General features: G+C 52.5%; 1 protein-coding gene across 19 annotated transcripts in view; it reads left to right on the top strand.

Moving 5' to 3' along the window:
- Positions 1–26,440, top strand: part of RUBCN (rubicon autophagy regulator) — a 30,494-nt gene extending 4,054 nt beyond the window's left edge. Inside the window, exons 1-23 of one of the 19 annotated variants that reach the window (XM_086843060.1) lie at positions 755–854; positions 6,888–7,041; positions 8,804–8,887; positions 9,803–9,962; positions 10,136–10,242; positions 10,803–10,943; positions 11,161–11,317; positions 11,544–12,092; positions 12,641–12,685; positions 14,523–14,618; positions 14,781–14,896; positions 15,367–15,568; positions 15,915–16,016; positions 16,795–16,869; positions 19,527–19,587; positions 20,110–20,242; positions 20,588–20,733; positions 21,054–21,118; positions 21,668–21,906; positions 22,303–22,364; positions 22,555–22,708; positions 23,071–23,164; positions 23,909–26,440. In XM_086843060.1, coding sequence (XP_086699186.1) covers positions 817–854; positions 6,888–7,041; positions 8,804–8,887; positions 9,803–9,962; positions 10,136–10,242; positions 10,803–10,943; positions 11,161–11,317; positions 11,544–12,092; positions 12,641–12,685; positions 14,523–14,618; positions 14,781–14,896; positions 15,367–15,568; positions 15,915–16,016; positions 16,795–16,869; positions 19,527–19,587; positions 20,110–20,242; positions 20,588–20,733; positions 21,054–21,118; positions 21,668–21,906; positions 22,303–22,364; positions 22,555–22,708; positions 23,071–23,164; positions 23,909–24,072 — 3,144 coding nt within the window. In that variant the 5' untranslated portion in view covers positions 755–816 and the 3' untranslated portion in view covers positions 24,073–26,440. Of the gene's footprint in view, positions 1–718; positions 3,043–6,887; positions 7,042–8,803; positions 8,888–9,802; positions 9,963–10,135; positions 10,243–10,802; positions 10,944–11,160; positions 11,318–11,543; positions 12,093–12,640; positions 12,686–14,522; positions 14,619–14,780; positions 14,897–15,366; positions 15,569–15,914; positions 16,017–16,794; positions 16,870–19,526; positions 19,588–20,109; positions 20,243–20,587; positions 20,734–21,053; positions 21,119–21,667; positions 21,907–22,302; positions 22,365–22,554; positions 22,709–23,070; positions 23,165–23,908 lie in introns of those variants that run through there. The other 18 variants (XM_023948368.2, XM_086843078.1, XM_086843062.1 and 15 more) reach the window with 18 other exon arrangements.
- The last annotated feature ends 146 nt before the right edge of the window (positions 26,441–26,586 follow it).

Genomic DNA, 26,586 nt, shown 5'->3' with positions numbered 1-26,586 from the left:
GAGTCCTGGTCTCTTCATTAAACACCTTCTGAAAAATGCATTATCGTTGTTGTTACCAAGAACAGCAGTATAGAACCTTGTACCCCCACGTGCTGCAGAAGTACTGTACTGGTAAAATAAACCACACAGAAGATGTCAGGTCAAGAGGTGCTTTTTCATGTATGCAGCATATCGTTACCATTTCAAGTAAGTTATAGGGAATTTCCATTGTACAAATGCCTGGCTTTGGTTTCTGAGGCATCAGACAACTGAGACGTATCTAGGTTTTATCTCCAATAATAATTTGTCTTTGACTATTCTCAGTCGAAAGACTGCAGCATCACTTTTTCCTTCTTGAAGTTTCATTTCACTGCATTTCGGCAGAAGGCACCTCTTATTCTGTTGCAGTTTTCACATCCTTCTTGCAGTGGGCGATAGAACAGAACCCTCTTTCCATTTCTGTCTCTGCAGGTGTGATCAGTGCATGAGCTGTCACCCAGGGACACCTTGTTTGTTTGCTTTTTCCCCCTTGCCATCGCATTTTCCTCATCCAAGGCGGGATTTAGTGACAATTATCTCAACAATCCCTGTGCTTTTTCCCAGCACTTTCAACCCGGGGGGACCCCGAAAACTCCGGGGCAGGGAAGGCTGCAGCGGACTGCCCGTCATGGCGGCGGTGCACGCCGGGAGCTGTAGTCCGCCGCGGCGCTGCGTGCGCCGGCGAGGCGCGGTGCACGCCGGGAGCTGTAGTCCGTGGGTGCGGCGGGGCGGGGCGGGCGCTCGCCCCTCCCGAGTGACGGCGCCGCGGTGACGGCGGCGGGGCCGCGCGCGCCCGGGATGGAGATCGGGCCCCACGCGGGGCACGCGGAGAGCCGGTGGGGCCGCGCGCGGCGGGACACGCGCGGGAGGGGCGGAGCGAGTGCCCAGGGCACGGCCCGCAGGGGCGCCCGATGGAGGCTGGCACCGGGCGGGTGTGGTGCGCAGCGGCAGCGCCGGGGTGGGGTGGGGCAGTGTGTGTGTGTGTCCCCGGGAGCGGCAGGGTCCCGTGTGTGTCCCCGGGAGCGGCAGGGGCCCGCGTGTGCCCGCGTGGGGTGGCGCACGGCCGCGCGTGTGTGTGTATCTGGGACGCGGCGCGGGATGTGCGTGCAGGAAGGCGGGTGGCAGCAGTGCCAGCAGGCGCGTGGTGCCTGGGCAGCAGTAGGGATGGGCAGCGGATGCTCCTGGAGAGCTCATGTCCTGCGTGGGAGTGTGTGCACAGCCGGGGCACAGGTGTGGGGCTACCTGGGGCGAGCAGGGAGTGAACAAACCCCTCGTCAGTGGGATCACCGCTTGCAGAGTATGACACTGCCCCCGGCTCGGTCCCTCGTAGGAGGAAGCATTCATTGGGTCGGGCTGTTGGAGCCATCAACCACCCGAGGCCAGCAATCGCTCTACTCCATGCCCTGGGAAGGAGTCTTGGTCACTGAGGGGGCAGTGAGGGCCAAGGATGTGTACCCTCAGTAGCTGGTGCTGTGTCCCACAGCAGCTGCCAGGCCTCTGCTTCACAAGCCTTGAGCTTAAGGGTGAAACCACCCCGCCCTAACGCCACGCTGCCAACCGTGCTCTGCAGCTCTGGGATCCTGTCTCCTTCCTGGCAGGCACCTGCATCCCCTCTTCTAGGTGCTGAGCAGAAATATCCTTATTTATCTCTTTATTCCTGATGGTGAGGCCCTGTGCCTGTGCATGGCTGGTGGTGAACATGGTGACCTCGGCTGCAGGGTCTTCGTATGTGCTTCAGGCCTGGCTTTTCTTAGCATTGTTAGCATTTATGAGCAGCAGAGGCTGTTCCCTAGAGCTGTTTTGATGGCAAGGCCTGTTTACTTCATGTTTTCACATGTGCATTGGTTTTGCCCTGGTACTCACAAGCGCAGGGTGAATGTTGGATGGAAATTGAAGTGTTGGCTGGGGAGGAAGGAGCAGCTGAAACTTGATACGGGAAAGAAGGATTCCTTATCTGAGGGGCTCAGCCATTCCTGCCTGCCATATCAGCTGGGAAAATGCTACCGGTGCTTTTAAAGCTATAGCACAGCTTTGGGGTGCCTTCTGATTTGCACAGTTCGAGCTGTTCTCCCTTTTCACTAATGCTTCAGGCACAGCAGGTTCCAAAAGGTAAAAGGAATTGACTTGCATTCACTGCTTTGTCTTTCCAGGCTCATCTTTGTGTGTTTTCTTGCATTTGCAAGCACAAGTCGTGCACTGCCAGACTCTGCCTTCGTGTGACTAATAGGGCTGGGGTGGTGCCACCCTCAGCACTCCCCCAGGGACGTGGAGGGCATCACCCTCCACCTGTGCTGGCTCATGCAGGAGCCTGCTTGTTTTCCTGGCTGGCACAGGAAGGATCCCGCATGGGCCTTACGCTGACTTGTCCTTTGTGTGAGGCGCTCAGCATTTTTATTCCCAGTGAGGTGCCATTACACACTGGATTGTGGCAGTTACTGATAGTGACAAGACAGAGATGACTGAATCCATCTTCCCATGGATTACAGAAAATGCAGAAGCAAGTTATTTTGCTGAAGTCCATCCTGCCAGCACAGGAGAGGAAAATGAGGATCTTGTGCTGGATTTTTTCCTCCTAGCAGCAGGTCTGAAATGTATTGAATGGCAAGGTTGTAATGCCAGTGTCCAGAAAGGACGTTGTCCTTGGAGGCAAGAGGGTTAGTGTTGTCCTGCTGGGCAGAGAGCAGGGCTCTTGGGGTGGTGCAGAGAACACAGCAGTCCTAGGGGGAGCAGATGGGCCAGTGGTCAGCTGGGCAGATTAGCAAAGAGCTGCCACCTTTGTCTCTGGAACCAGCAAGACAGAGGAGAGGGTTCCTAAAGGGAACCTGTGCTGTGAGCAGTGGAGGGGTGTGAGCAGCTGCTCTCGGGGACGTGGGCTGCTGTGGGGGTCTGCTCTGCCTGTCCCTGCCTCTGGTTGCCTGTGTGCTTGGCACAGGCAGGTCCTGTGCAGATTGAAGTCCAATGGACAGTACCCTGGGTCCACAGATTGTGGTCATCTGCTTGTGAGAGACTTAGCCAGATGAGCAGGTAAAGCTATCTGCCATGGGAAGGTTGAAAAACACCTTTAATCCCTATTTTCTTCCCTTATCCTTTGCCAGTGCAGAGCAAAAATGCATCAGCAAGCAGCACTTCTGGGTTTTGTTTGCTGGGGGTACCTTTTCTGGTTGTGCCTCCATTTTATATCAGTAGCAGCTTTTAGTATGGATGCAAGTTACCCTGCATGCCCTTTTTCCAGCCAGCCCACTCAGCTATTCCTGCCCATCCCTGCTAGGCTGGCAGAGCTCTTCTGGCTTCCTCTGCCTCGTCAGCCACTCCCCGAGACTGCAGATGAATTGCATGAAGCCTGGCTTTCTTTAATCCCTTTTCCCAGCAGTGCTGAGCCTGCCGGAGGAGGAGCAGGCGGGGGAGTCCAGAAAAGGGGCTGCTGGTTGTCTGGGAGATCTGGGGACAACGAGGCGGGAGCAGGCTCTGCGCAGGACAGGTTACGTGGCATCTTTGGTTTCTGCAGGAGGAATTGACAGCCAGCACAGGAATGAGTGTCCTTGGAGATTTGTCAGAAGTCCCTCTATAACCTCAGCATCCTTAGCCCAACCTCTTTAGTGTGCTAAGAAGGATCAAGAGAGTCTTCCAGGTGGAGGTCAGGATTCAAGCAGCCATTGCTTGGTGCCTCCTGCAGAGCACAGGAGATACAGAGCAGATGATGCTTGCAAGAAAGATGAGCTTCATTTTTATTTTTAATTTTTGAATACTGGCTACCTGTGTGATTCTGTTTCGGAAAGTAATCAGGGTTTGGTTTTATTTTAAATGAAGAAGTCAGCAGCATGGCTCCCTCCCTTTGCTGTGAGTCACGTTTGCTGACTTGGACTGAGAGAAGTTCCTACCCTTGCTGGCATGGAGGGGCTGAGAAGAGCAAGCAGCATCCCCTGTTGTCAGCAGTGTCAGCATTAAACCATTTTTTGCTACGAGGCTGGATTCTGTCTTTTATCACTCCAGTGCAAAAGGTTCAGTTATGTTTGGGACAGTTCCTGATGGCAGGTTGATGTTGCTGTGCTTGAAGATGGAGTTTGTTGTGGAAAAGAAAGGAGACCCAGTGCCAGGTTTGTGGAGCTGGTGATTAAAATTGGAGGCTGGATCAGAGGTTGTCCTGAAGGGAGGAGAGGGATGCAGCTGAGATCTCACTGCTGCTCCATGCTCCTACAAATACCCTTGGCCCTTCTGGCTGGGGGAACCAAGCTCTGCTAGATCAGGGGAGCAGAAGCATGTGTGGTTCTTGCAGGGGAAGCTCTGCTCTTGTTCTGGGGGTATTACTCCCTTTGCTCTTATTGTAAATTGGAGTGTTTTCATGATGTAATACGAATTGGCCTTACCCCATGCCAGGCTTTCTATAGCACTAGCAAAGGAAAGTTCTCCTTATTCAGGTCTTAGTAATCCTCTGAACACCAGCAGAAAAGGGAATTTGGGCTTTCCCTGTCCCTCCTGGCAGCTGAAACCCAGGCTCTGTCAGTGGGAGCTAATTCAGGGTTGCCCCAGAGTCCAGTCAAAGCTGGAATGTGGTTAGCTGTGGTCTCTCAATTTCCCTGGCATCTGCAGCCAACTGTATGGGTTGTCATTGCTTCAGCCTTGTGTTGCTGTGTGCTTTTCAGCAGAAGCGCCAGAAACAGCTGTGGTTTGGGTATCACAAAGGTCTTAGGTCTTGCGTGTTCAACTTGTGAACTGCTTTGGGCCAGCAAGTCCCATAGGATACTTACCGTCCTACCAGGATTTAATTCACTTTTGGTGGGTTCAAGGTCACCTCTGCAAAGGTGCTTTAATTATGTGGCTTATTTTCTATGTGGTTCTGTGTTCAATGTTTTAACATTTTGAGATTACTTTGTTCAAGGATTGCTTACCCTTAGTTTCTCCGTGCTAGGAAAGAGCCATGGATCCTGGTTTGCTGCCTCTTAAGATGCACAAGTTCTTTAATGAGACCATTCATTTGGAAAGGCATATCTCTGCATGTGCTACCCTCACATCCTTGTGTGCATCACCTGCTTTTTATAGCATGAAATATCATGGGAGGGAGTTCCCCTGACTCACTGACTTGGAATATCAGTGGTGTGGCTGAGCTTTCACTTGCATTTCCAAACTCTGAGTGTTAGAGGTATCTTAGGGAGGAGCTGCTGATGTTTTGAGCTCAGTGCTGCAGGTGCTCTTTGACCAGGCACTGCTGATTCCTCTCTGGGCATCCACAGACAAAGAACATCTCCACCACTCAGGGCAGAGATGGGAAAAGCCCATAAATTCAGCAGAGCTGGATAATTTCTTTGTGTCTCCCCAAGCTGTATCTCCTTCAGGAAGCTGCCTTTGATTCATATCTGTGCATTTTTTTGCAGCCTCTTCTGAGATAAAGCCCTGTGCCTATTAGTCTAAGTACAGCATAAATGCACACATGGTGCCACATGCACTGCAGGTCTGGTTTAGAGCTCTAGTGCTGTCAGGGTGACAGGCTTTGCTGGTGGAATGGGTTGGCTTCTGTGTGGTTTAAGCTTAGGAGGGCATTGAAGGTGGTGATGTTTCCCTCATGAGAAAGTGAAGTGAATGGGGAGCTTGAAGTAGAGCCAATAATTAATGATCTGCTTGTTCAACTAATCAGTTTGGCAGTAGTGAGCAAGTCTCAAAAAGAGAATATTGGTGAGAAAATCTTTGTTTTAATTACTAGAAATATGCAGCCCGACTTTGATCCCCAAGGGATGAAAATGAGAGCAGTTTTAAATAATGTTATTTATTTTAAGTTTTTTTCCTTCTTTTTCCCCTTGTGCTTTGGAAATCCAGTTTGGCTTTGGCTGTGGGAGTGACTAACTGCTGAAACACCATCTTGTTTCTTGCCAGTTAAAAACCTGAACTCTCATGTTAAGGTGTCAGTTACAGTGCTTTTGTTACGAACTCTGCAGAGACTTTTTTTTTTTTTTTTTTTTTTTCCTATTTACACTCCTAACTGTATCTTGCAACATTCCTGTTCTTCTGAGAGGGTATCTCCTATTTGAATTTGTTTTTGACAGCTGCTGTTCATCTGGCAGCATTGTCAAGCAGCTTGCATGGGAACCTCAGTCATCCAAAGCTTCCTTCCCCAAAGCTGCTTTTGCATAGTCAAATGATGTTACCTCTCTGCACCATCGCTCCTGCTTTGTGGTAGATAATGGTGATTTCTTGCTGTATGCAGGGCAGCCAAGGGGGATGATACTGATGAACTGTTGTGCACACTCTAGAGTTCGCCAGCAGTTTTTTAATGTCTATCCATAAGATGATAATGTTTTTGCAAGTTATGCCTACAGCAGGTCAGCTACAGAGAGTGATACAGCTGGAGATGCAGATGAAGTGTCACCTCCCTGGGAGAGGAGCAGCTCTGCATCCTGACAGGGCTGGAGCTCTCGAGGTGGTGTTCACTGCTCAGGGAATGCTGCTCTGTAAACATAGGGTCTGCTCGATGTGGTGGCCCTCACACCCTTCCATACAGCTGCTGTGCTCCTGAGGGGATGCTGCTCTCTTAGACAGAACATGTCAGTGAAGCAAGAGCCTGCTAGAAAGTGAATCCCCAGCTTTTTTGGCCCAGATTGGGCACGTGGTACATTGCAGGAGCCATCAGTCTGTTTGTCTGTCTCCTAGTGGTGGCTAGCACTCAGAAGAATCATTACAATATGGCTTGTTGTCCACAAACCATGTGTGGGAGACCACAGGGATGCACAAAGTGCTTCAGCTCACCTTTGCTAGCTCCTGGACCACCAAAGGTTTCAGCCTGGACAGTTTCCTTCAAGAGAGTACAATACCGTGTTCCTGTTGTGATGTTACTTAAACCTTGCTGTATCTCTGATATATGTTGCTGTGTTCCTCTGCAGGAAGGAGCACTGGAAGCTCCTTGGCAACCTGAAGACCACAGTGGAAGGTTTGGTGTCTATAAGCAACCCAAATGTTTGGTCCAAGTATGGCGGCTTGGAACGGCTCTGCAGAGACATGCACAGCATCCTCTACCATGGGCTCATGCATGACAAGGTATGACTCCTGCCAGCACAACTGTCTGTCTGTCTGTCATGGCCTCAGTGCCTGTCACAAGCAGGTTGCTGCAGCTCACTTCGGTGCTCACAGCAGAGTAGGCACAGTGCTTTTAACAGGGTGGGAAGTGATCCAAGCAGGGACTGAGCTTGCCTGGTAAATGCTGTGGTTGTCAGAGGGACCTGGAGTTCTATCTCATCTACTTTCAATATGGTTTTCCTAAGTACTTGTGCCCCCTGTGCTGAAGCCAGCCCCTCTCTCCTTTCTTTCTGCTGCAGCCAAGCGATTAAATTGCATTTGCAGTGAGTCAGCCCCGTATCATCTGCACTTGGACAAGTCCCCAGCGAGGCCTGGCAAGAGAAACCTTGCATCTTTACTGTTTCTGGTTAGCTGTGTTAGTAACAGGAGCTGGCAGCCAAACCCATGCTCTGCGTGAATGGGATCACTCTTTCCAGGCTCTTGTTGTGCCTGCAGTTGCTCACCCAGCCTTCCCCCCTTCCATGGCTGCCTGGAGGAATTTCTCTTTCCTGCTTGTGTGCAGAGGCTTGAAGATCTCCCCTTCAGCTTGCAATTACCAGCACAATTAATTTACAGTGGAAAGATGAAGCAAGGCTGCAGGGTTTGCCTGGGGACAGGCTTCCCATCAGTGGCTCTGCCACCCAGAGAGAAGAGAACAGCACAGAGGAGCCCCAGGCAGTTTGCATGGGCCAGCTGGGTCCCAGATCAGGAAAACTGCGTCTATACAGTGCTGCACCCAGGCTGATAAACTTCCAGGAAGCACCAGACTGGCAGGTTGTCCAAGCAGGGAGCTTTGCTCCCTGGATTTATTAAGTTTGCAGACAGCATTAGTTGAGGTGCTGCTCTGTCCCTGTTAGTCCCCAGCTGCATGGACCAGGGACCTTCTCTGGGAGATCAATAGAGAGAGGAGTTACCTTTTCCATATGAGGAGTGCCGTGCTCCCTTCTGACAGACCTGTTATTCACAGGCTTCTGGAGTGAGGTTAAAATGATTTATGCTTGTCTGTCTGTTGGTAGCAGTTCATGCCAGACCTGTAAAGCAGGATGGTGCGTTACCTTCCTCAGTGCTTTTACTATAGGCAAAGACAGCTCTTCTACTCAGAAACATCTCTCATCAGGCATGTGTGACACCAATCAAGCTATAGGAGTTGCAAAAGGAGGCCCATAAAAATACAGCTTCCTAACAGCAGTTGGCTCATAGTTGCTCCAGCAAAACATTTCCATTTACTTTATTTTCTTGGCAACTTTTTCATCTACAGTTGGGAATTAAAAAGAAAAAAGGTAAAAAAATCCATATGTACACATTAAGAAAACTAGGGTTAGAGGTTTTTAAACTTTTGAATTAATTTTATTTGTTTGTCCAGAGAACCGAGTTCAGTCTAGAAAACTAAAATTATCATGTTAGTTTTCTAGTCTTTCAAAATGCCCTGCCAAACCAAATAAACCACCAAAACAGAAGCCATTCCTCTGTCACTTGCGAAAGAGGAAATAGCGATGGAAGTAAAAATAATCAGATTTTTGGTGAAGAGACACTTTTTGGGTCTGTGTTTACAACCAGTAGGGTAGAGAGGAACACAGAAACTCTGTTGCAGTTCCTCTCTAAAGGGAAGAATAACTAAGAAAATCCCTCATTGTCTGAATAAAGCTGAGGCAAACAGTCTGTTGTGGCAGCAAGGGACTAATGGGGATGTGCTCATTTAACTGGCACTTGGGAGGTGGTACCTGACTATGCCTGTCCTGGGCAGGTGTGCTGCAGACAGAAGGATTACTGGCACTTTGTGAAGGACATTCGCTGGCTGAGTCCAGGCTCTGCTCATCATTTGGAGAAGGTGGGTTCTGGTGGGGTGGTCTTGTATGCCCAGTGGGAGGGCAGAGGGCAGCTGGGCTGGAGCCCATGGGACAGCAGTGCCTGGGCTCTTGTGGTTTAAGTGGCTCCATGGCTTGTGGAGGCTGACACAGCTGTGTTTTTGGGTACAAGCTGTGTCCTGGGACCTCAGTGTGGCTTGGGCTGAGACAATTGGCTGCTTATTTCTCCCAGGCCAGTCTCCAGGTCTGCAGGGCGGGGTGCAGCAGGCATCACCAAGGGAACTGGCACAAGCAGTTCTTGTGTATGTGCAGGGGTAATTCATGTGTCTGTGCAGATCTCTAAGGGTCTGGGCTGTCCCATTTTCTGCGTTATGACTTCACCATGCATTTATTCTCCCATTCCTTACGCCAGCTGCTGGCGTATGGGGATGCTCCTGGTCCTCGGCTGCCCTGTGCTGACACCCATGGTTCCTGCTGTGGATTGGCACAAAAGGCTGGCCACTGGTGGTCCCTGTGTCCAGCCTGCTGCTGTGGGATCAGGGGTGTAACTCCAGTTACTGCAGGCTGCAGCAGCTCAAGCATTGCCATAGCCTTTCCCAGTTAATGTGTCAGCAGGAAAATGACTGTCACCACCGGGGTCAGATGGGATTTGGGAGCATGGGATCCCTCCAGGTCATGGAGGAGAGAGTGTGCAAGAGAAGTTAATTGTGCTGGTGGCTCTCAGAGGACTTTGGTCACTGGCTGACCTTTGAAGCATTGTTCCTGCCTGGTGCTTTTGCCTCCCTGGTGGCTGGGGAGCTGCTGGGACATGCCCTCTTTCCTGCAACTGGCATGGGAAAGCTGCTGTTATCAAGGGGACCAAAGCCATGCGTTGGAACAAGCCCTGGTCCCCTTCTTGCCTCTGCCTGCCTTAACCTGTGCCTGACATCCCTTTCCAGTTCATCAGCCTGCAGGAGAGTGGCCAGCGTGACCCCGAGGGCCCAGGGGACCAGGCCATTGCGCAGCTGTGGCTGCAGCACAGCCTGCAGTGCCACTGCCTGTCAGCGCAGCTGAGGCCGCTCCTGGAGAACCGGCAGTACATCAGGAAGTTCTACACAGGTAAAGAGCAATGGGCCTTTTCCTTCTTACTAGGAAAATACCTAGCTGGTGGCATTTCAAAGCTGTGTGGGAGTGAGGGAGGACAGCAGAAATGTTGGTTTGCATGTGAGCAACCGGTTTGTCAAACTGTGTGGGTGAGAGGGACTCCCTTGAGCAGCATTTTTTCTCCCCAGATACTGCCTTCCTGCTCAGTGACGCCCACGTCACGGCCATGCTGCAGTGCCTGGAAGCTGTTGAGCAGAACAACCCCAGGCTTCTGGCTCAGATCGACACTTCCATGGTGAGTTGAGGTCCCAGATTTTACATCTGGCTCTCCCCAGATGCCAGCTGGTTGTGGCTGCTCCCTCGAGGTCACATTCAGGGCATGCAGAGCCCTTGGACAAGGGGCTGGACTTGGAACTAACAAAAGTTGCTCCAGGAGGGGAGGAGAATGGGGAACTGGTCTTTGTCCTGCCAGCACGACCAGGGTGGGTGAGATGGCTGTGTGGAGCCTGTAGTGGGGCACTTTGGTTCATGCTTGCACCATGGATTTGAGTAGAGGACCTGAGGACCAATTTCTTGTAAGAGACACCTTTAAAGCTCTCTCCAACAGTCCCAGGCTTCAAGGCCAGCACACAGAGCTGCCTGGTCATGAGGGACAGTCACCCTCTTGAGGGGATGGGCAGTGCTTCAGGACACCTGGGTGCCTACTCCTGCTCATTATGCCAGTGACCCTCTGTGCAGCCCTGTGCCAGCTGTCCCCTCTCCAGAGGAGGGAAACAGCAGCTGCCTTCTTTGCACAGAGTCCCCAGAGGAGAGCAATCAGTGAGGCTTCGTTAAATGGGGGCTGTGTTCTTTCAGCTGGCCGGCACGTCACTGCCGTCCCTGTGCGCGTCAGACGCTTCTGCTGGGACAAGAGAGATGTGTGATCACAGTGGTGAGGGACACAAGAGCCGTCTGCCGGGTGCGCTGGGCTGCCTGGATCATTTCACTGAGAGCCTGGTAATTTCCCAATGGGAATCTGTCCCAGGGCTGTGAACAAAGAGCCGCTTCCCTTCTGTGCTGCCGTGTTTTTCCCTCCCCACCCTCGTGTTCCCAGGGCTGCCACATCATTTCTGGTTGGTGGCAAGGCATTTGAAGGCTGATCCCTTTCTGTTGCTGCTCTTTTGACATGTAGCCCCATAGATGCTGATTTATTGATGGTGTCACCTCTCTTCAGCTTACCAGGAAGAGTGACAATCCATCTCCAGTGACGAAGAGTCAGAGCCTGACTGCCCTCCCTGCATCCCCGAGTGTCCCTGCTGCCACCTGCACACAGCAGCGCTGCTTTGGGTCCTTCTCCAGCCTCCAGCATCCAGCCTCCTCTGGCCTCTCAGGTATCAAGGGTGGGTTGGAGAGCTTAGACCAGAAAAGCCTTTACCTTTTTATCTGCCTATGTATTTGTTGGTGTGGATGGGTATGGAAGACTTCCCATGAGGAGGGAGGGATTTGCCTGTGGTGGGTGAGCATGCTGGTGTGAAGCCACAATCTTATTGCCACAGGATATGTCTCGTTGTCTCCTTGTGCCAAAGTGTGTGAAATCATGCTCCTGCCTCTGTCCAGACAGGAGACCAGTGAGTTCCTGTGGCAGCTCCAACTCCAGCCAGCCCCAGGAGCGCTGCCCGTCCACCCGGTCCTCCTCCTTCAGTGAGGGCAGGTCCCCTCTGGAGCAGCCCAGCTCTGTCACCCGCTTCCACGTCCCCTCACCAAAAGACTCCGTCTTTCCAGCCAGCGAGATGAGCTCCAGCACCACCAGCCAGAGCGAGGACACTTGGACAGGGAGTCAGGATGATCCACAGAGTGATGTTAATGACGGGCCGGAGTACCTGGCCATTGGGAACTCGGGACGCCGGGGCCGGGCATGCAGCAGCACCAGCACCAGCAGCACCAAGAGCAGTAGCTCCAAACTCTTCTCCTCCAGCAGCTCCCAGAAGCTGGACTCAGTATCATCCCTGGGGGAGCAGGGAGCAAGTGGAGGTGGCAGCAGGGGCCTGAGCCTGTTGCGCCGGTCCAGCTTCTCAGAGGGACAGTCTTCAGCTCCACAGGGCATCCTCAAGAAGAGCCATGTGCGCTCACACTCTGACACCAATGTGACTTCTGGGAAGTTGCACGGTAATGGGACAGCTTTTCTGGGAAGACTTTTGGGCATGGGAGTCTCTGGTAACAGAAAGCTGATGCTGGCCACCCCCTTGATTGCATGGATCATGTTGGAGAGAGGGACAGTGGGCAAGTGGTTGGTCTTTTCCCTTAGCTTTTCAGCTCCACACTGGAATGATGGGATGACATCTTATTTCCCGGAATGCCCTGGCCTGGACTGTTACTGGTATTGCCAGATTTTACTAAAATCTTAGAAAATGGCAGCAATGCTGTGGCATCAGCTGTTCTTCTCCACTGGCCTTGCTTGGCTGGGATGGGACTGGGGCCTGGGCTCATCCAACTGGTAGGATGTCATCCCACTGGTGACCTGCTGGGTTCTCCTGTGATCTTGAGTGAGTGAATACATGGGGCTGGGGAGAGTGGGGTGTGAGGGGACAACCAGTTGTGGGAGTTTGCCCTGATGCTGCCTTCATTGGAGAAGTGGAGGTCCTTGCTGAATAGTAACTAGTATGTCTCTGTTTTCTCTCCCTTAATGCTGCCCTTCTCCTCCTCTGTCTGCCCAGGAGGCCTCAGGGATATCACCATTATAATAGAAGATCCAGTGGCAGGTTTGGGAGACAGTATAACAGCCCTTCATTAGTGATCATTGCATCAAGTTCAGGATTGCCATCAATCCATTAGTGTTCATTTAGAAAACCAAAAAAATCTTTCTTTGTTGTGTCCCAGCTGATGCTTTGAAGTGTGGTCTGGTTTATGCATGTGACCTGACCGAAGATTCCAGCTTGGTTTGTGGAAGCAGTGGACCAGACCCAGAAGTGTGTCCAGCTCCCCTGCATGGCATTAGAGAGTGCTGGCCACCAAGTCTCTGAGCTGCATCCCCTGCCCTTCCCTCCATCCACTGCCTCAGAAGCCAGGAGAGGTTTCCTCTCTTACCTAGAGAATAAGGGCTGGCAGCCAACCAGGCATGGGCTTGAACATCTAATTTTTCCTTTTATTTCATGGATCTGTGGCACAGGGAGGTTTTATATTGACTGATTTCCAGTGTGTGTAACTACAGCTGAGACTCCTGGATGCTCTTTTGGGCTCAGGGCAGGTTTTACCCCAAGCAGAATTGCTGGGGTGCTACCATCCCTTTGCCCCATGTGCAGAAAAAGTCAGCAGTTCAAAAAGCCAGGCTGTTTTGTTTTGCATCCACTGAACAGTGGCACTGCATTTGTTGAGCTCACATCTGTGTGCTGAGGGTTCTGAATCTGGGAAGGCTCATCCCTGGGGGTGTTGAGTGTTCAGAGAGATGTGTCCAGCCTTGTGTCCTGCTCCAACAGATGATGCTGAGCACTGCCTCACTTTACCTTTCAGCAGTAGGCTCTGCTGTATGTGGCATCCCCAGGCATCCACCCCATGAGGTGGTTTCTGTGTTGAGGTGGCTGCAGGACACCCTGTCAGGCTGCAGTGAGTAGCTGTGAGAGTCTCCTATCCTACCCTCTTGTCTCCCAGCCTGTGGTGTGGGTTGATCCCAGGCTCCATCCTGGTGGCTGCTGCTTCATGGCCCTGACAGGGAGAGGCTGGTATTGGGCTCAGGAGCCTCCAGCCACATCAGTTATGGTAAAGCTGGGAGCAAAAATGAATAGGAAGTTGAGAGGACAGGTTTGCCCTTCCATTAGGCACAGGATTGTCAGCTGGCACCTCCCTGTATCCAGAGCTGTGTGCTTCTCCCACTCCAGGCAGGGTGTTTTCAGTCTCCTTCAGCAGTCCTTGGTCACCCAGCCACTCCATCCAGGTGCTCCCTGGGGCCATGGCTCTCTGTAGAGCACCACCTGTTCTTGGTCTCTGGTCAGGCCAGCTCCTGGCAGTCTCCACTGGCTCAGTCTGGCAGGGAGTTGCACCACAGTGTGTGCATGGGGCAGAGCCCTGCCCACAGCCCGTGTAGGTCACCTTGAGCGCTGTGCGTGGGGAGTCCTGGCTTACAGTGGAGCAGGAACATGTCCTTCAGATGTCTCCTTACACTGGTGTCCAGGCTGCTTTGCAGGGCAGAGATCCCCACAGATCCTTTGACTGCTCATGTTTCCCTGCGTCTCCTGTTCTTTGTTCTGGGGCATAACTGCCCTCAGAATGCTCCCTCAGGAAGAAAGAGCTGGCAGGAGGTACTTGCTGGAGCCTGTTGTGTCCCCCAGTGCTGCTCTGGGGTAAATTAAGGAAGGCTCAGGATGTGATTGTTCCATGTCTCTCATGATCTCTCCTTCATTCCCCTTCTCTTGCCTGAAATGCCTTTCTAGTTTTGTCTCCTCCTGGGCTTGCCCTCAGCTGTGGCATGGAGCAGGAAGATGTCTCTTTATTTCATCCATTTGTGCCTGCGTGTGTGATGCCAAGCCCCTTTCATTTCACCCTGTGCAGTGGCAGGGTGCCTCTGAGGTACTTAGGTGTGCCTGGTGTCATCTTCCCTTCCAGAGTCCCATGGTGATCCAAGTGGAGGGAGTGGGCCGGTCTCTGCTTCCACACAGAGCAGTGAACTGAGTACACCCAGCTCCCTCTACATGGAGTATGGTGAGTACAGTCAGCCTCAGTGGGGACACTCAGTCCTGCTCAGGTTCCTCCTTGGGCTGCAGTGGCCTCGAGTGCTGGCACCTGCTTGTGGGGTGCTGGCAGGGCTTGGTGGCATGGAGATAGCAGGTCCTTCCCTCATACCTGTGTCCCTTGCTTTTCTAGACTCTGGACAGTACCTGAGCTCGGGGGAAGGGATGTTCAGGAGACCTTCAGAAGGGCAGTCCCTCATCAGCTATCTCTCTGAGCAGGACTTTGGCAGCTGTGCAGACCTGGAGAAGGTGAGGGAAGCAGCAGCAGCCTGTGTGCATTGGGGAATTTATCTTACTGCAGGCTCAGGGATACTTCCTGTCGTGGGGACGATAATATGTGTGTTGCCTGTTGTAGAGCTGTGCACAGAACTCCAAGGCTGAGCTCCTCGGTGGTGTATAGTAGCTGGGATTTGTCCATCTGTCATATACATAGCAGCTTTGCAATGTTAGGGCCCCTTAGGGCTGTGTGCTGCCCCTCCAGAGTGGATGTGTTGCACATCCTCTTTGTAGGATGACTCTTGTGTTTCGTGGGTATTCTGATGCCCAAGAAGGCTTTGTTTTCTGGGTCCTTATAGAAGAGCTGTATTTTGACAGAGATTAACATCTTTCTGCCACCATCCATGAGTAATAAGCTCTTTCCTGGGATACGTGGGGAACAAAATTTTACCAAGTCTTGCTAGTGTGTCCACGCAGAGCCTTGAATGCTTTTGCTCTTGCAGGAGAACGCCCACTTCAGCATCTCAGAGTCCCTGATCGCTGCCATTGAGCTGATGAAGTGCAACATGATGAGCCGGCAGCTGGAGGAGGAGGAAGAAGACAGTGACAAGGAGATCCAGGAGCTTAAACAAAAGATTCGCATTCGGCGCCAGCAGATCCGCACCAGACACCTGTTCCCTACCTGCCAGGAGATGGGCTCAGACAGTGGGTGATGTGTTCTGGGCTCATCAGCTAGTGGGATGCGGGTTTTCTGTCCATTGCCTATCCTATAGCTGCTGGCCTTCCTGCCTGTTCCTTGGAAACAGTTAAATTGCTGCCAAGGTGGTGCCAAGATTAGTGAAACTGCTGCTATTGAGGACCATAATGTGACAGATACCATCCACTGATAACACTGCTGGCCCTGAGCTATGGAATGTAATTTCATATTGAACCCACAGTGTTTTCCATCCTTGAGCTCCATCCCTCCCGTATCTATCTCCATTTCCCATAGCTGTCAGTGGCTTTTTGGAGCACTTCCACTGATGACCTGGCTGTGATGCCTTTCTCCCAGGTCTCGTGGCAACAGACAGCGGGTCCCAGTTCAGCTCCCATGGCTCCATGCGGCTCTCTGACTCTGGCTCTGCAGAGGAGGTGGAAGAGTACGAGATCCGAGGTAGGAGGGAATGGCTGTGTTGCCTTCTTACATAGAAACAACTCCCTGGTGTGGTTGTGTTGGGATCAGTCCTACTGAAGAGGACCCTGTCCCTCTGGCCTTCAAGATGGCTTTTCCCAAACAAATGGCTGAATTCTGAGTATAAGCAGAGCAATCAGTTTCCCTCATGCGGTAGCATGACTTTCCTCCAAAATCTTCTGTAACCCTGTCACATTCTGTGCCTCTGGCTGGTAGGTGGTTTCTGTTTCATTCCCTGGTACACATAGCTACTGTCACAGCTAGAGAGGTGGGAGAGCTGCCATCCTCTCTTCTCCCCAGGCAGAAGGAGCTGTAGCTCTGACCACTTACCTCTTGAATGGTGGGTATTGGTCACATCCTGACCTGCAATGCCTGTGGTGTCTGCTCCTGGCAGCTTGGGTGGCTGAGCTTGTCACCCACAGGAGACCAGTGCAAGTTCCTGGGTATGCATTTTCTTCAGAGCCTCATTCATCCTCTGAAGTAGATGACTTACTTCTCAGCAGTACCTCCATCTCTCTTACTTAAAAGAAGATGGAGTTGTACAGTCTTGAGCTTTAAACTGCTTGTCTCCTGACTGTTGATAGCAACTTCTCCTTTCAGTCCATGAAAGGTTTTGGGCTCAGTTTTGTAGCCCACAGAGGAGTGTGTGAATTCAGTTCTGCGCTCTCCTCGTGTGAGTGCTGCTCTTGTTTTATGCCCTTTCTCTCCGGCCTGGCTGAAGCACTGAAGTCAACTGTTTTGTCATCACCATGTCATACAGATGGTAACGATGGATCTAACCTGATTCAAATGTCCAAGAACGGCCTCTCAGTGTCAATGGCTTCCTTGTTCTCAGGTACCCTGCAGTGCTCCCTGGGCACGCGCGCGTGTGTGTGCAAGGTGTGTGTGTGTGTGTGTGCACGGGCACACTTCTTCAAAATCTGCCTGGCTTCAGAACTGGGAATTAGTTCCAGTATCATGCAGATGTCAGCAACGAGAGCTGTGGCAGGATGATGTGGCAGGATTGAGTGGAGCGGATGCAGAGGAGTTCTGCTGTGGGCTCCATCCCCATTTTGCCACGCAGTATTTTGGATGTATCAAAAGTGCCTGCTGTGGTGAAGACCTGTCTTGCCTGGGGTAGGACTTCACAGGACAGTGAAGCTCTGTAGGTGTTGAAGGCTGAGCCTGGGCTGAATGAGAGCAGAGTCCTTCGATGTGGGACCAGGTCTCCATCCCAAGTACCTTGGAGAGCATTATCCTGCTTGATTTGGCAGAGCTGGTATGCCATAGCTTTGATCTGAACCACAGACTTCCTGTTCTGCTCAGACTTGACTTGGAGTGGAACCCTTCTAGAAAGAAGTTCTAGAGAGAGAATTAGTGAGATCAGACAGGGCACAGGCAGTTTGTTCATGCTGGAGGTCCTAATCACTGGGATCACATGCAGCTTAGTGTTTTATTGTTTACAGTAGTACCAGGTAATCCTTCTGGTCTGCTGGCTGTGTTTAAATAACCTTCATGTGCTCCCTGTTTGCTTTAGCAAGGGAACAGCCTGCTGGGCTGCTGCTGATCTCTGCTGTCAGGTGTTCAGAACCAACATGTTGCTCCTGATGGGCTTGTTGGTGCTCAGATCTTTCCTGTCAGCCCTGTTGTGTTCACAGACCAGGCTGTGATCCTTTCTGAAGCTTGCCACGTGGGGTGTGGGGTGATGTCCTTAGATTTGGGGGCTGTTCTCAAACTTCCTGGGGACTACCCCACTTGATAGCATTGGCAGCAGAGATGTTTTGGGTAACTAATGAGGATTTGGGGAGTGTTTGCAGTTGATGTTTGGAAGCAAGCAGTGTCAGGGTTGCAGTGCTAGCTCCCTTGAAATCCTAGGGTCAGATCTGGCTTCCTCTGCCACCCCTGAGACCATGTCACTGCCTGAGTGTGCTGGCTCTGCCTCCCCATAGCACCCGGCCCATTCTGTGCTGTGTGTGCCCCATCTGCTCGTGTTCATCATAGTCTAGGACCATGCGGGACCTTCCTGTGCAGAGCAGAAGGCACCAGAGCATGGCAGTTGTGTCTGGCTGGTGCACCACGGAGGTTATGAGGCTGTTTGCCTGAATTTCTTGTTTTCTGCAGCTGGAATTCAGTTTGCATGACATAGGTATGTGAATTCCTTAACATTAGGATGCTTTCCTATGCCTGTTTTAGCAATGGATGTCAAACAATGAAGGTCGAGTGTCCAAGGTGAATTCCAGTAGTGTGAGTCTGTAAATTTGCAGGACTTGCTCCCTTTGTTGCTAGGGCAGTCTGGCTCTCTGTAGAAAAGCTTGGGGCAGGGGGACACTCTTTGCTCAGCCTGTGATTCCCTTGCATCACAGGCTGTGATTCCTTTGGCCTCAGTGTACAGTTTGTGCCTGGCTGGGATCGTGTGGGCTCTCTACAGATTTGTGTTAGTCAACCTGCTTGGGGTACAGGAGCAGGAACCCTGAGCTGTGCCTCCCCATGCCAGGCACTGGGGCAGGGGAAGCTACAGGCTTTTGTGTGTGGGAGGTGTGGTCACTGCAGACCATTCCTAGAGCTCCCCAGAGGTACAAAACAGCAGACCTATTGGGATAAAGGTTGTGGCTTTGGTCACTCTTCTGTCCTGACCTGTAGTACTTTCCCCTTGCATGCCTTCTTCCCTTTTCTGGGAGCCTTATCAGCCGTGAAGCAGTTTTCTGCCTGCTTCTGTCTGTGCTGTACAACTGAAAGTGTCCTGACACAGGAGTCTTGTACTCTTGAGACAGATTCCCTGTTAGGGTTTAACCTGCTGGAGTGAAAGAAAGATGAGTGGTGCAGGTACCACTGCCTGATACCTGAGCTTCAGGGCAGCCCAGGGCTCTTGGGGAGCTGATGGAGGGGTGTAGGGAGTAGGACTGCAGTGTCCTGCGCCTTATCTTGAACCCCTCCCTCCTCAGGAGATGAGTCTGTGACCTCTGCAGAGGTCATGGATGCTGGCCCTTTCTCTGCAGGGATGCTGATGTGTCTAGGCAGTGCTGAGCACAGGCTGCCAGCCCTGGCTGTGCAGTCTCTGACAAGCTGTCAGTGTGACAAATGTCTGATCTTACAGGTTACAGTCAAGTAGAGAAAAGGGCTCTGCATCCCATTGCTAATCCCTTCCAGCATCTGTACTATGTGTAGAGAGCTACTAAACCTCCTTGCTAACCCTACTCTCCAGGCTTCTGTGTGTGTTCTATTTCAGGCCATGTTACTGCTAGGACTTGGTGTGCGACCTGTACCAGCAGCCACTCCCCCCAAACTTCAGACTGGCTGTCCACAGCATCCCACCATACCTTTCCCTTGTAATCCTGGCAGCTGACTGATTAGACTGACACCCCTCCTTGCTGCTCAGTACCACTGGTAGAAGTTGATGCTGTAGTTCACTTGCTTTTGAACAGCTTGATGAGTTTTACCTTGAAGCTTTGGTTTGAAATGAGTGTATCCCCCTGCCCTGTCCCATCTGTTCCACCTTGTCTGTTTGTGATTCAGATGCAGACATCAAGAGGAACCCAGACTCCAGCAGGAAGTCCTTTCTCTCCTCAGACTCCATGTACGTCTTGAACCTCATGGCGACACATATTGGTACCATGTTCTCCTTCCTACCCAGCTCTGCTCTTTCATGTGCATCAGCTTCTGTCTTGCACTGGAGTAGATACGTGTCCCCCCCTCCCTCCCTGGGGACCCCTTTGCTTCATGTGGTGAAGTACAAAGCTGTGTCCATGGTTGGCAGCTGCTTGGGTGGGTTCATACTGGGAGGGCAGTTGTTTCTGACTTATACAGGCACTGGCTGTCACTTTGCAGCTTCCCCTGCAAACAGGCACAGGTTTTGCCAAGTGGGTTAAGTTTTGCTTGCTCTTCTGAACTGTTGTTCTGGTGCCATTAGCCAGCTTTGCTTGGGGACAGCTGCAAAGACAGAAATCAGTAATGTATATTAATTTTAAGCCTGTGTGGCAGTGCAGAATTAAGGTACCAGAGTTGAAGGGAGGGTCTTTGACTTGAGCTGGGACTACCATGGGGCAGCAAGAACAGCACAGCTGTGAGATCCAGTACTAACCATTCCTTTGCTGTCTAGATCCCACTCCTTCCTCAATTCAAACTCGGCAGAGGCGGTGGCCATGGGCTTGCTGAAGCAGTTTGAGGGCATGCAACTCCCAGCTGCCTCTGAATTGGAGTGGCTGGTCCCTGAGCATGATGCCCCACAGAAGGTAAGGCTGTGAGTTCCTGTCACTGATTGCATTTGATCTTCCCTGAACCCTTGGCTTCAGGGAACTGCTGAGGGGGGCTTTGTTTATCCCAGTGCTCCCTGTGTGGAGCTTGAGGAGGGGGTTTGTCTGGGCTTTGGAGATGGATGCAGCCAAGCAGGGCTGTGCCACTGCAGCCTCCTACAGCAGTGTCTGGATCCCTGGGGACAGCCCTTCTTCAGCCCGCAGTTCAACTGGTGCCTGGCACTTTTCCAGAGGGCTCCAGTTACAGGTTTCTGGCAGTCCAGCGAGGTGCACTGCCTTTGCAGTACAAGATAGGGATCTGACCCTCTTGCCTGCCTCTCCCAGCTCCTGCCCATCCCTGACTCTCTGCCTATCTCTCCCGACGATGGAGAGCACGCCGACATCTACAAGTTGAGGATTCGGGTGCGCGGAAACCTGGAGTGGGCCCCGCCGCGACCGCAGATCATCTTCAATGTTCACCCAGCCCTAGCGTAAGGACCCATGTTGCTGGGGGCTCTCAGGGGACCTGCCCTTTCCATCGCTTTTCCATCAACACCAAGGTTGATTATCCTCTGGTTGCTGGGGTTTCCCTGCTCTGAGCCTGGTAAATCCACAGTGGTCACCACTGTGAGGTGGTGAGATGGAGCCAGGGCCTGGGGTTAGTGCCTTTGGTGTGACCCAGGACACTGCAGGGCTTTTTCCTTTGGATGTGTTGTCCACATAAACCTCCCAGGCCTGTGCTGGTACCCATCTGGTGGTGCCAGGTGCTATCAGGGCTGGGTCATGCATGTTGTCTTCTGTCTCTGGGCAGGAGGAAGGTGGCTGTGGCCAAGCAGAATTACCGGTGTGCAGGCTGTGGCATCCGGACTGATCCTGGTGAGTGTTGGGAGCCTGACCTGTAGCTGGAGTGTGGTTGGGAAGAACCTACAAACAAGTGGGAAGATGCTGAGTGAGTGGGTGGTGCTAGAGCTCAGTACAAGGTCCCTGGAGCAGTGCTGCCTTGCCTTTGTCAACTGTGTGGTGCACACACATTGGTGTGCACTATCCACAGAGGAGCCTCCTCTTCTAAGCGGTCACAGAGCTGGTGGAGGCAAAGAGCCACCAGCCTGTCCTTTAGAGGGCATTTCAGATGTTGTCTCTTGTAAGGCCAAGTCTTCTGTTGGGTCCTCAAACTCCCAGCAGGTTCTGCAGCTGCAGAGCTCTTCCCTGAATATGTAGGTAGATGTGGCTGCATGAGACTGGACTATTGGTCCCAAAGGCTTTTGCGGTCAGAGGGTGCTTTCAGACCCCAGTGTTGAGTGCTCTGGGCTGGCAGAGATGCCAGCAAGGCAGAGTTCCTTGCTTGTTGGAAATGCTGAGCAGTGTTGGGAGTGCAGCAGAGGCTGTGCCTGGGCTGACCCTGCCTGTCTGCCTGGGTTTGGCCAGATTACATCAAGCGGCTGCGGTACTGTGAATACCTGGGCAAGTATTTCTGCCAGTGCTGCCACGAGAACGCCCAGACCGTCATCCCCAGCCGCATCCTGCGCAAGTGGGACTTCAGCAGGTACTATGTGAGCAACTTCTCCAAAGACCTGCTGAGCAAGATCTGGAGTGACCCACTCTTCAACGTGCAAGCTATCAATCCTGCCCTGTACCAGAAAGTGAAAGCTCTCAACCAAGTGCGGGTAAGACCCTTTCCATGCCTTCCCGAGTGGAGTTTGGGTAAGGTGGATGGCTGCCAACTGTAAACCCTATTTCAGGGAAGCTGGGGAGAAGAAGATATTTCAGTTTTGGAAGCTTAAAACCTCATCACTGTGTCTTTCCATTCGCCTCTTCTGATTTCTTCAGTGGCACAGGAATGTCAAAAGGAATTTTTGGCTGGTATCCAGCTGGGCTTCAGTTTATCTCCTGGAGCACATGATGATGGCTGTGCTTGCCTTGCCCCGTGTGATGTAAACACTTTGGAAACAGGAGAGCAGCAGCTGAGCAGCAGTTATTTCAGCAGCACAGGGAAGGGGGCAGACCTGTTGGCTGAGGACCATGCTCTGTTTATTGATTCTTTGTCCCCTCTTCCTCTGCAGCTGCTGCGAATCCAGCTTTTCCACATGAAGAACATGTTCAAGACGTGCCGGCTAGCTAAAGAGTGAGTTCTGGGCTGTTTTGCTGTCCTGGTTCTGTCCCCTGGCAATTTGCACTGGGAATCCATGCAGCTTCTGCATTGAGTTCTGGAGAGAAGGAGGGCTGGAATGGGAGGGAGAGAAAGCATAAGGAGTGAAGCAGGGCATCCTGGTGGAGTCACTTTGCTCTGAGCTCTGGTTTCTCTGTCCTTGCAGCCTCCTGGACTCCTTTGACACAGTGCCTGGCCACTTGACAGAGGATTTGCACCTCTACTCGCTGAGTGACTTCAGTGCCATCAAAAAAGGGGACCTGATGCCTCGCCTGACGGAGCTCCTGAAGGCAGGCAGCCTGCACATTGACAAGTGCATGGTAAGGTCTCCTCTCCTGCCTCCTGCATCGCTCTGGACCCTTGGGAGCAGGCTTTGCCGCAAAGATAACTGATGGGGAGGCTTTGGTGTGCCAGGGCAGCCACCGAGTTAACTGATTCAATGCTAACTGTTTCTGCCTGCTTCACAGAGCTCCTACCCAGCACAAATGGGATATTTGCTACCCCATTTTAGCTCTCCCCCAGCCCTGACACAGGCTGATTCAGCCTTCCTCTGCTCCGTGCTGGGGAAGGGCTGGTTAGAGCAGGGCACTGTGGCCTGCTGTCCTGCCCTACTCTACCTTCTGTCCTACTTGCCATGGAGGTGAACATTTAGCTGGTTTTTTCTCATCTTTTCTCCTTCCAGTTGTGCCAAGCCAAAGGCTTCATCTGTGAGTTCTGCCAGAATGAGGATGACATCATCTTCCCCTTTGAGCTCAACAAGTGCAAGACCTGTGAAGGTGAGATACTGGGGAAAAAACAGGGGCAGACTCTGGGGCCACCAAGGTCTGCTTACAGTTTGAGTGGCATTTGTGTTAGCAAGAGGTACAGGGCCATAGCCAGCCAGACCAGAGTGTCCCTGTGCATGGCCTGTGTCTGCAACATGTTAGCACAGCAGCAGATGATCATTGTTATAGTGTTTGCTGGCCTAGTAAAGCGTGTAGGCCCCTCCTGCCCACACAGTGTGCTGCCTGCCCTGGCAGCTGTGGGCAGTCACTGCAGTGAGTGGGTGTCTGGGAGCCTTGTCCCTCCTACTGTGGTTACAGGACAGGCTGCAGCCTGAACACAGCTCCCCTGCCTCTGCTTGGATGGCTGGAGCTGACCTTGCAGAGCAGAGAGAGCCTGAAGGCTTTATCTCTGCGCTCTTCCTGCCTGCTAAGAAATCCCTAGGCCCTTTCAGGAGACATCCTCAATAATGCCCACTATTAATGACTGAGTAGAGCTTGGGACCAGCCTCTGAACCGGCATAAAATGGCTCCTGACAACATGCAAGCCTTGCTTTGGCAGGTGCAATGCCAGAGAAAACTTACGGCAGTCACTGTTTCCTTTGAGTATCAGGAAAGCTTGGGGAGGGATCTTGTGCAGAGCAGAAATCCTCTGTCCTGTGCTTCCAAAGCTTCATGTGCTGGTGCAGGGACCCGGGGTGTGGAGTGTCAGGCGGTCTGTCAGCCTGTACCAGCACTCAGCCATGCTCTCCCTCACAGAGTGCAAAGCCTGCTACCACAAATCCTGCTTCAAATCCACCCGCTGTCCCCGGTGCGAGCGTCTTCAAGCCCGGAGAGAGCTGATGGCCAAGACGAGCCTGGAGTCCTACATCTCGGACTACGAAGATGAGCTGGAGCAGCCGGAGGCAGTGGCAGCCACATGAACATGGTGCAGCCAAGGAGCAGATAATGAGTTTATTTATGTGCATGGCCCTCATCACCAGAGACTGAGCCACGCAGATTGGGGATGAGGAGGACTGTTGGGAGGCCTGGAGGGCTGTCTTGAAGGGATCTCTTTTTCCCTCATGCAGTAGTGCCGGGCTGGGAAAGGAGCATATTCCACCATGTGGATCTGCTCCAGGTACCACTCCCACTCCCTGATGCCTTTGCTTGTGGGGAGGCAGCTGCTCCTGCCTTCACTGCAGGCAGAACAGGGACCTTTCCCAAGCAGTTGTTCCTGCTGGACCTGGCAGGGTTGTGCTGTCCATCCCTGTGCCCTGCTCTGAGCTGAGCAGGATCCCCTGAAGGGTCAGCACGCTCTGGTCACATCTGCTCCTTGGAGGAGAGAATCAGATCTCAGTCCTCTGATCCTCCATTCTGCTGCTGGGGGTTGTGTGCATGGAGGGAGGGTGGGGTTTGGGGTTGGTTGTATAGATAACAGCTCCCTTTCTCAAATGTGCTGTGGGACACTGCTGGAGAGCAGTTACTCTCACTCCAGAATCAGAGCAGAGGAGGTGGCAATGATGAAAATGCCAGATTTCCCTGTGCTACAGAGGGACATTGCTCCTGGAGCAGCTGCACAAGTGGACATGCTGATGGACTTTTGGCAGGCAGATGCTCATGGCTCCATGGAAATCTGCCTCCATGGGATGTGAGGCTTCTGACCCTACTTCCTTCTCATGCTGCCAATCTATCCTACCAGGGAGATATGTCCTCCTTTAAGGATGACATGGGACCTCACTCTGGTGGCAACAGGACCTGCCTTGTGTGGAGCTGCCTCTGCCTGAGACCTGTCAGGATGCAGGTGAAGGCTCATCCCTCCAGCTGCATCCCCAAACCTCTGTCTCAGTTTGTTGTTTTAGGGTTTTTTTGGTTTTTTTCAATCTGCTGGACTTGGTTTTATTTTTTTAATGTGGTTGTTTGTATTTTTAACTGTGTGTTCCCCGGAAGGAGGTGCTGCTTAAAATGCCTTCTTAGCGGGCATGTGATCTGCTTGGGACTCAGCAGTATAAAATCTCCAGGGCTGTCCTGCTTCTGGTTCCTCACCCCTGGATGGAGCTGGTCCCCTTTCCCAACAGGATCTCCTGCTTGCCTTGGGGGAGGAAGGGTCCCTGAGCCAGGCAAAGCCTTGAAGCTTCCCAGCTGTGTTGTGGTGGGATGGTCAGACAGCCTGCTTGCAATGGGGATACCTGGAGGGGAGGGGTTTGGCACTGGGGTGCTGCCAAGGACTGGTTCCTCACTGATGCAGAGCCACAAGTGACAGCTCTGCAGGGTCAGGGTCAGACCCTGTGGGACAAGATGAGCTCTGTGCCCAGTTAAGGAGGTGCCTCTGCACCGTGGGGGGATGCTTTGGCCATGGCATGTCCAGCACCACCTCAGCACAGGTGGGATGTGGGGTGCTAGGAAGGATGGAATGGCCTCTGTATGTGCAAGGAGGGTGTTGAGGGACCAGAGAGCAATGCACTGGCAGGAGGCCTCAAGGGCAGGGACTCTTTCAGCACATGCCCTGATTCCAGGCTGGAATGTAACCCCTCATGGGTTCTTCTTGTGGGGTTGGCAGGGTTGGAAAGAAGGGAGGAGGCTGGGACCAGGAGAGGTGGCTGCAGGGCTGGGTCAGGGAGGGTGGCTGCAAGCCTTGCTGCTGGGGGCCAGGCTGCTGCACAGCATTTCTGCCCTGCCTGCAGCATCCTGACCAAGTCCTGGAAGCAGGATTCACTTCACTTGCTCCCCTGGGGTTTGTGCTGTCTTTTGTCTTGCTTCTGCTTGTTTTCCCCAGCAGAGCAGCTGCTCTTCTGACTCTGTCTCTGACAGCCCTGGGGCTGCCAGATGTTGGTCTGCCTTGGTCCTCCCTGTCCCCAAGCCGAGCCCTCCTGCTGCTGCTCAGACCTGGGGCCCCCTTCCCTGGATTTGACTGGCAGCACACCTCCATCCCTATTTTGTTTGAAGCACTTTAATGTCAGGGGACAGCAGCTGAGAGGCTGCCCAGATCCCTTTCTAGAAGCACTGAGTACTTTTTGAGAAGAGGGAAGGAATTCTGGCTTAGTTATGGTTTCCACCCTCCTGCCATGGACAGTGTGTGGAAGCAGTAGGACTCACAAACCTGGCACAGGTCTCCAGGGCAAGATTGTGCCCAGCACTGACACTGCTGCCCAGCACTGACCGCCACACCTAACACTGGAACTGGCCAAGACAGGGAGCTCCTTGGGAGGGAGAGCTGGGGGCTGCTCTGGCTGTCAACTAGAGTCCTCACAATGGGATTCTAATTGCACAGTAATTAAAATGCCGTCCTTAAATAAACTCAGTTAATAGGGAGTCTGGTTGTGTTGTGACATTGTTTCAGGTGGGGTAATGCCATGTATTGCACTGTGAGGTGATGGGGCAGGCAGGTGTGCTGCTGCTGGCAAGGAGCAAGGGCAGGGACAGCTTGTGCAGCTGGTGATGGTCACTGGGAGGGAGTT

Source organism: Cyanistes caeruleus, chromosome 10, assembly GCF_971803275.1.
Source record: "Cyanistes caeruleus chromosome 10, bCyaCae1.hap1.1, whole genome shotgun sequence".
Lineage (NCBI taxonomy): Eukaryota > Metazoa > Chordata > Aves > Passeriformes > Paridae > Cyanistes > Cyanistes caeruleus.
The sequence above is the reverse complement of the archived record's forward strand: the minus strand, read 5'-3'. Positions and strand labels throughout refer to the sequence as shown.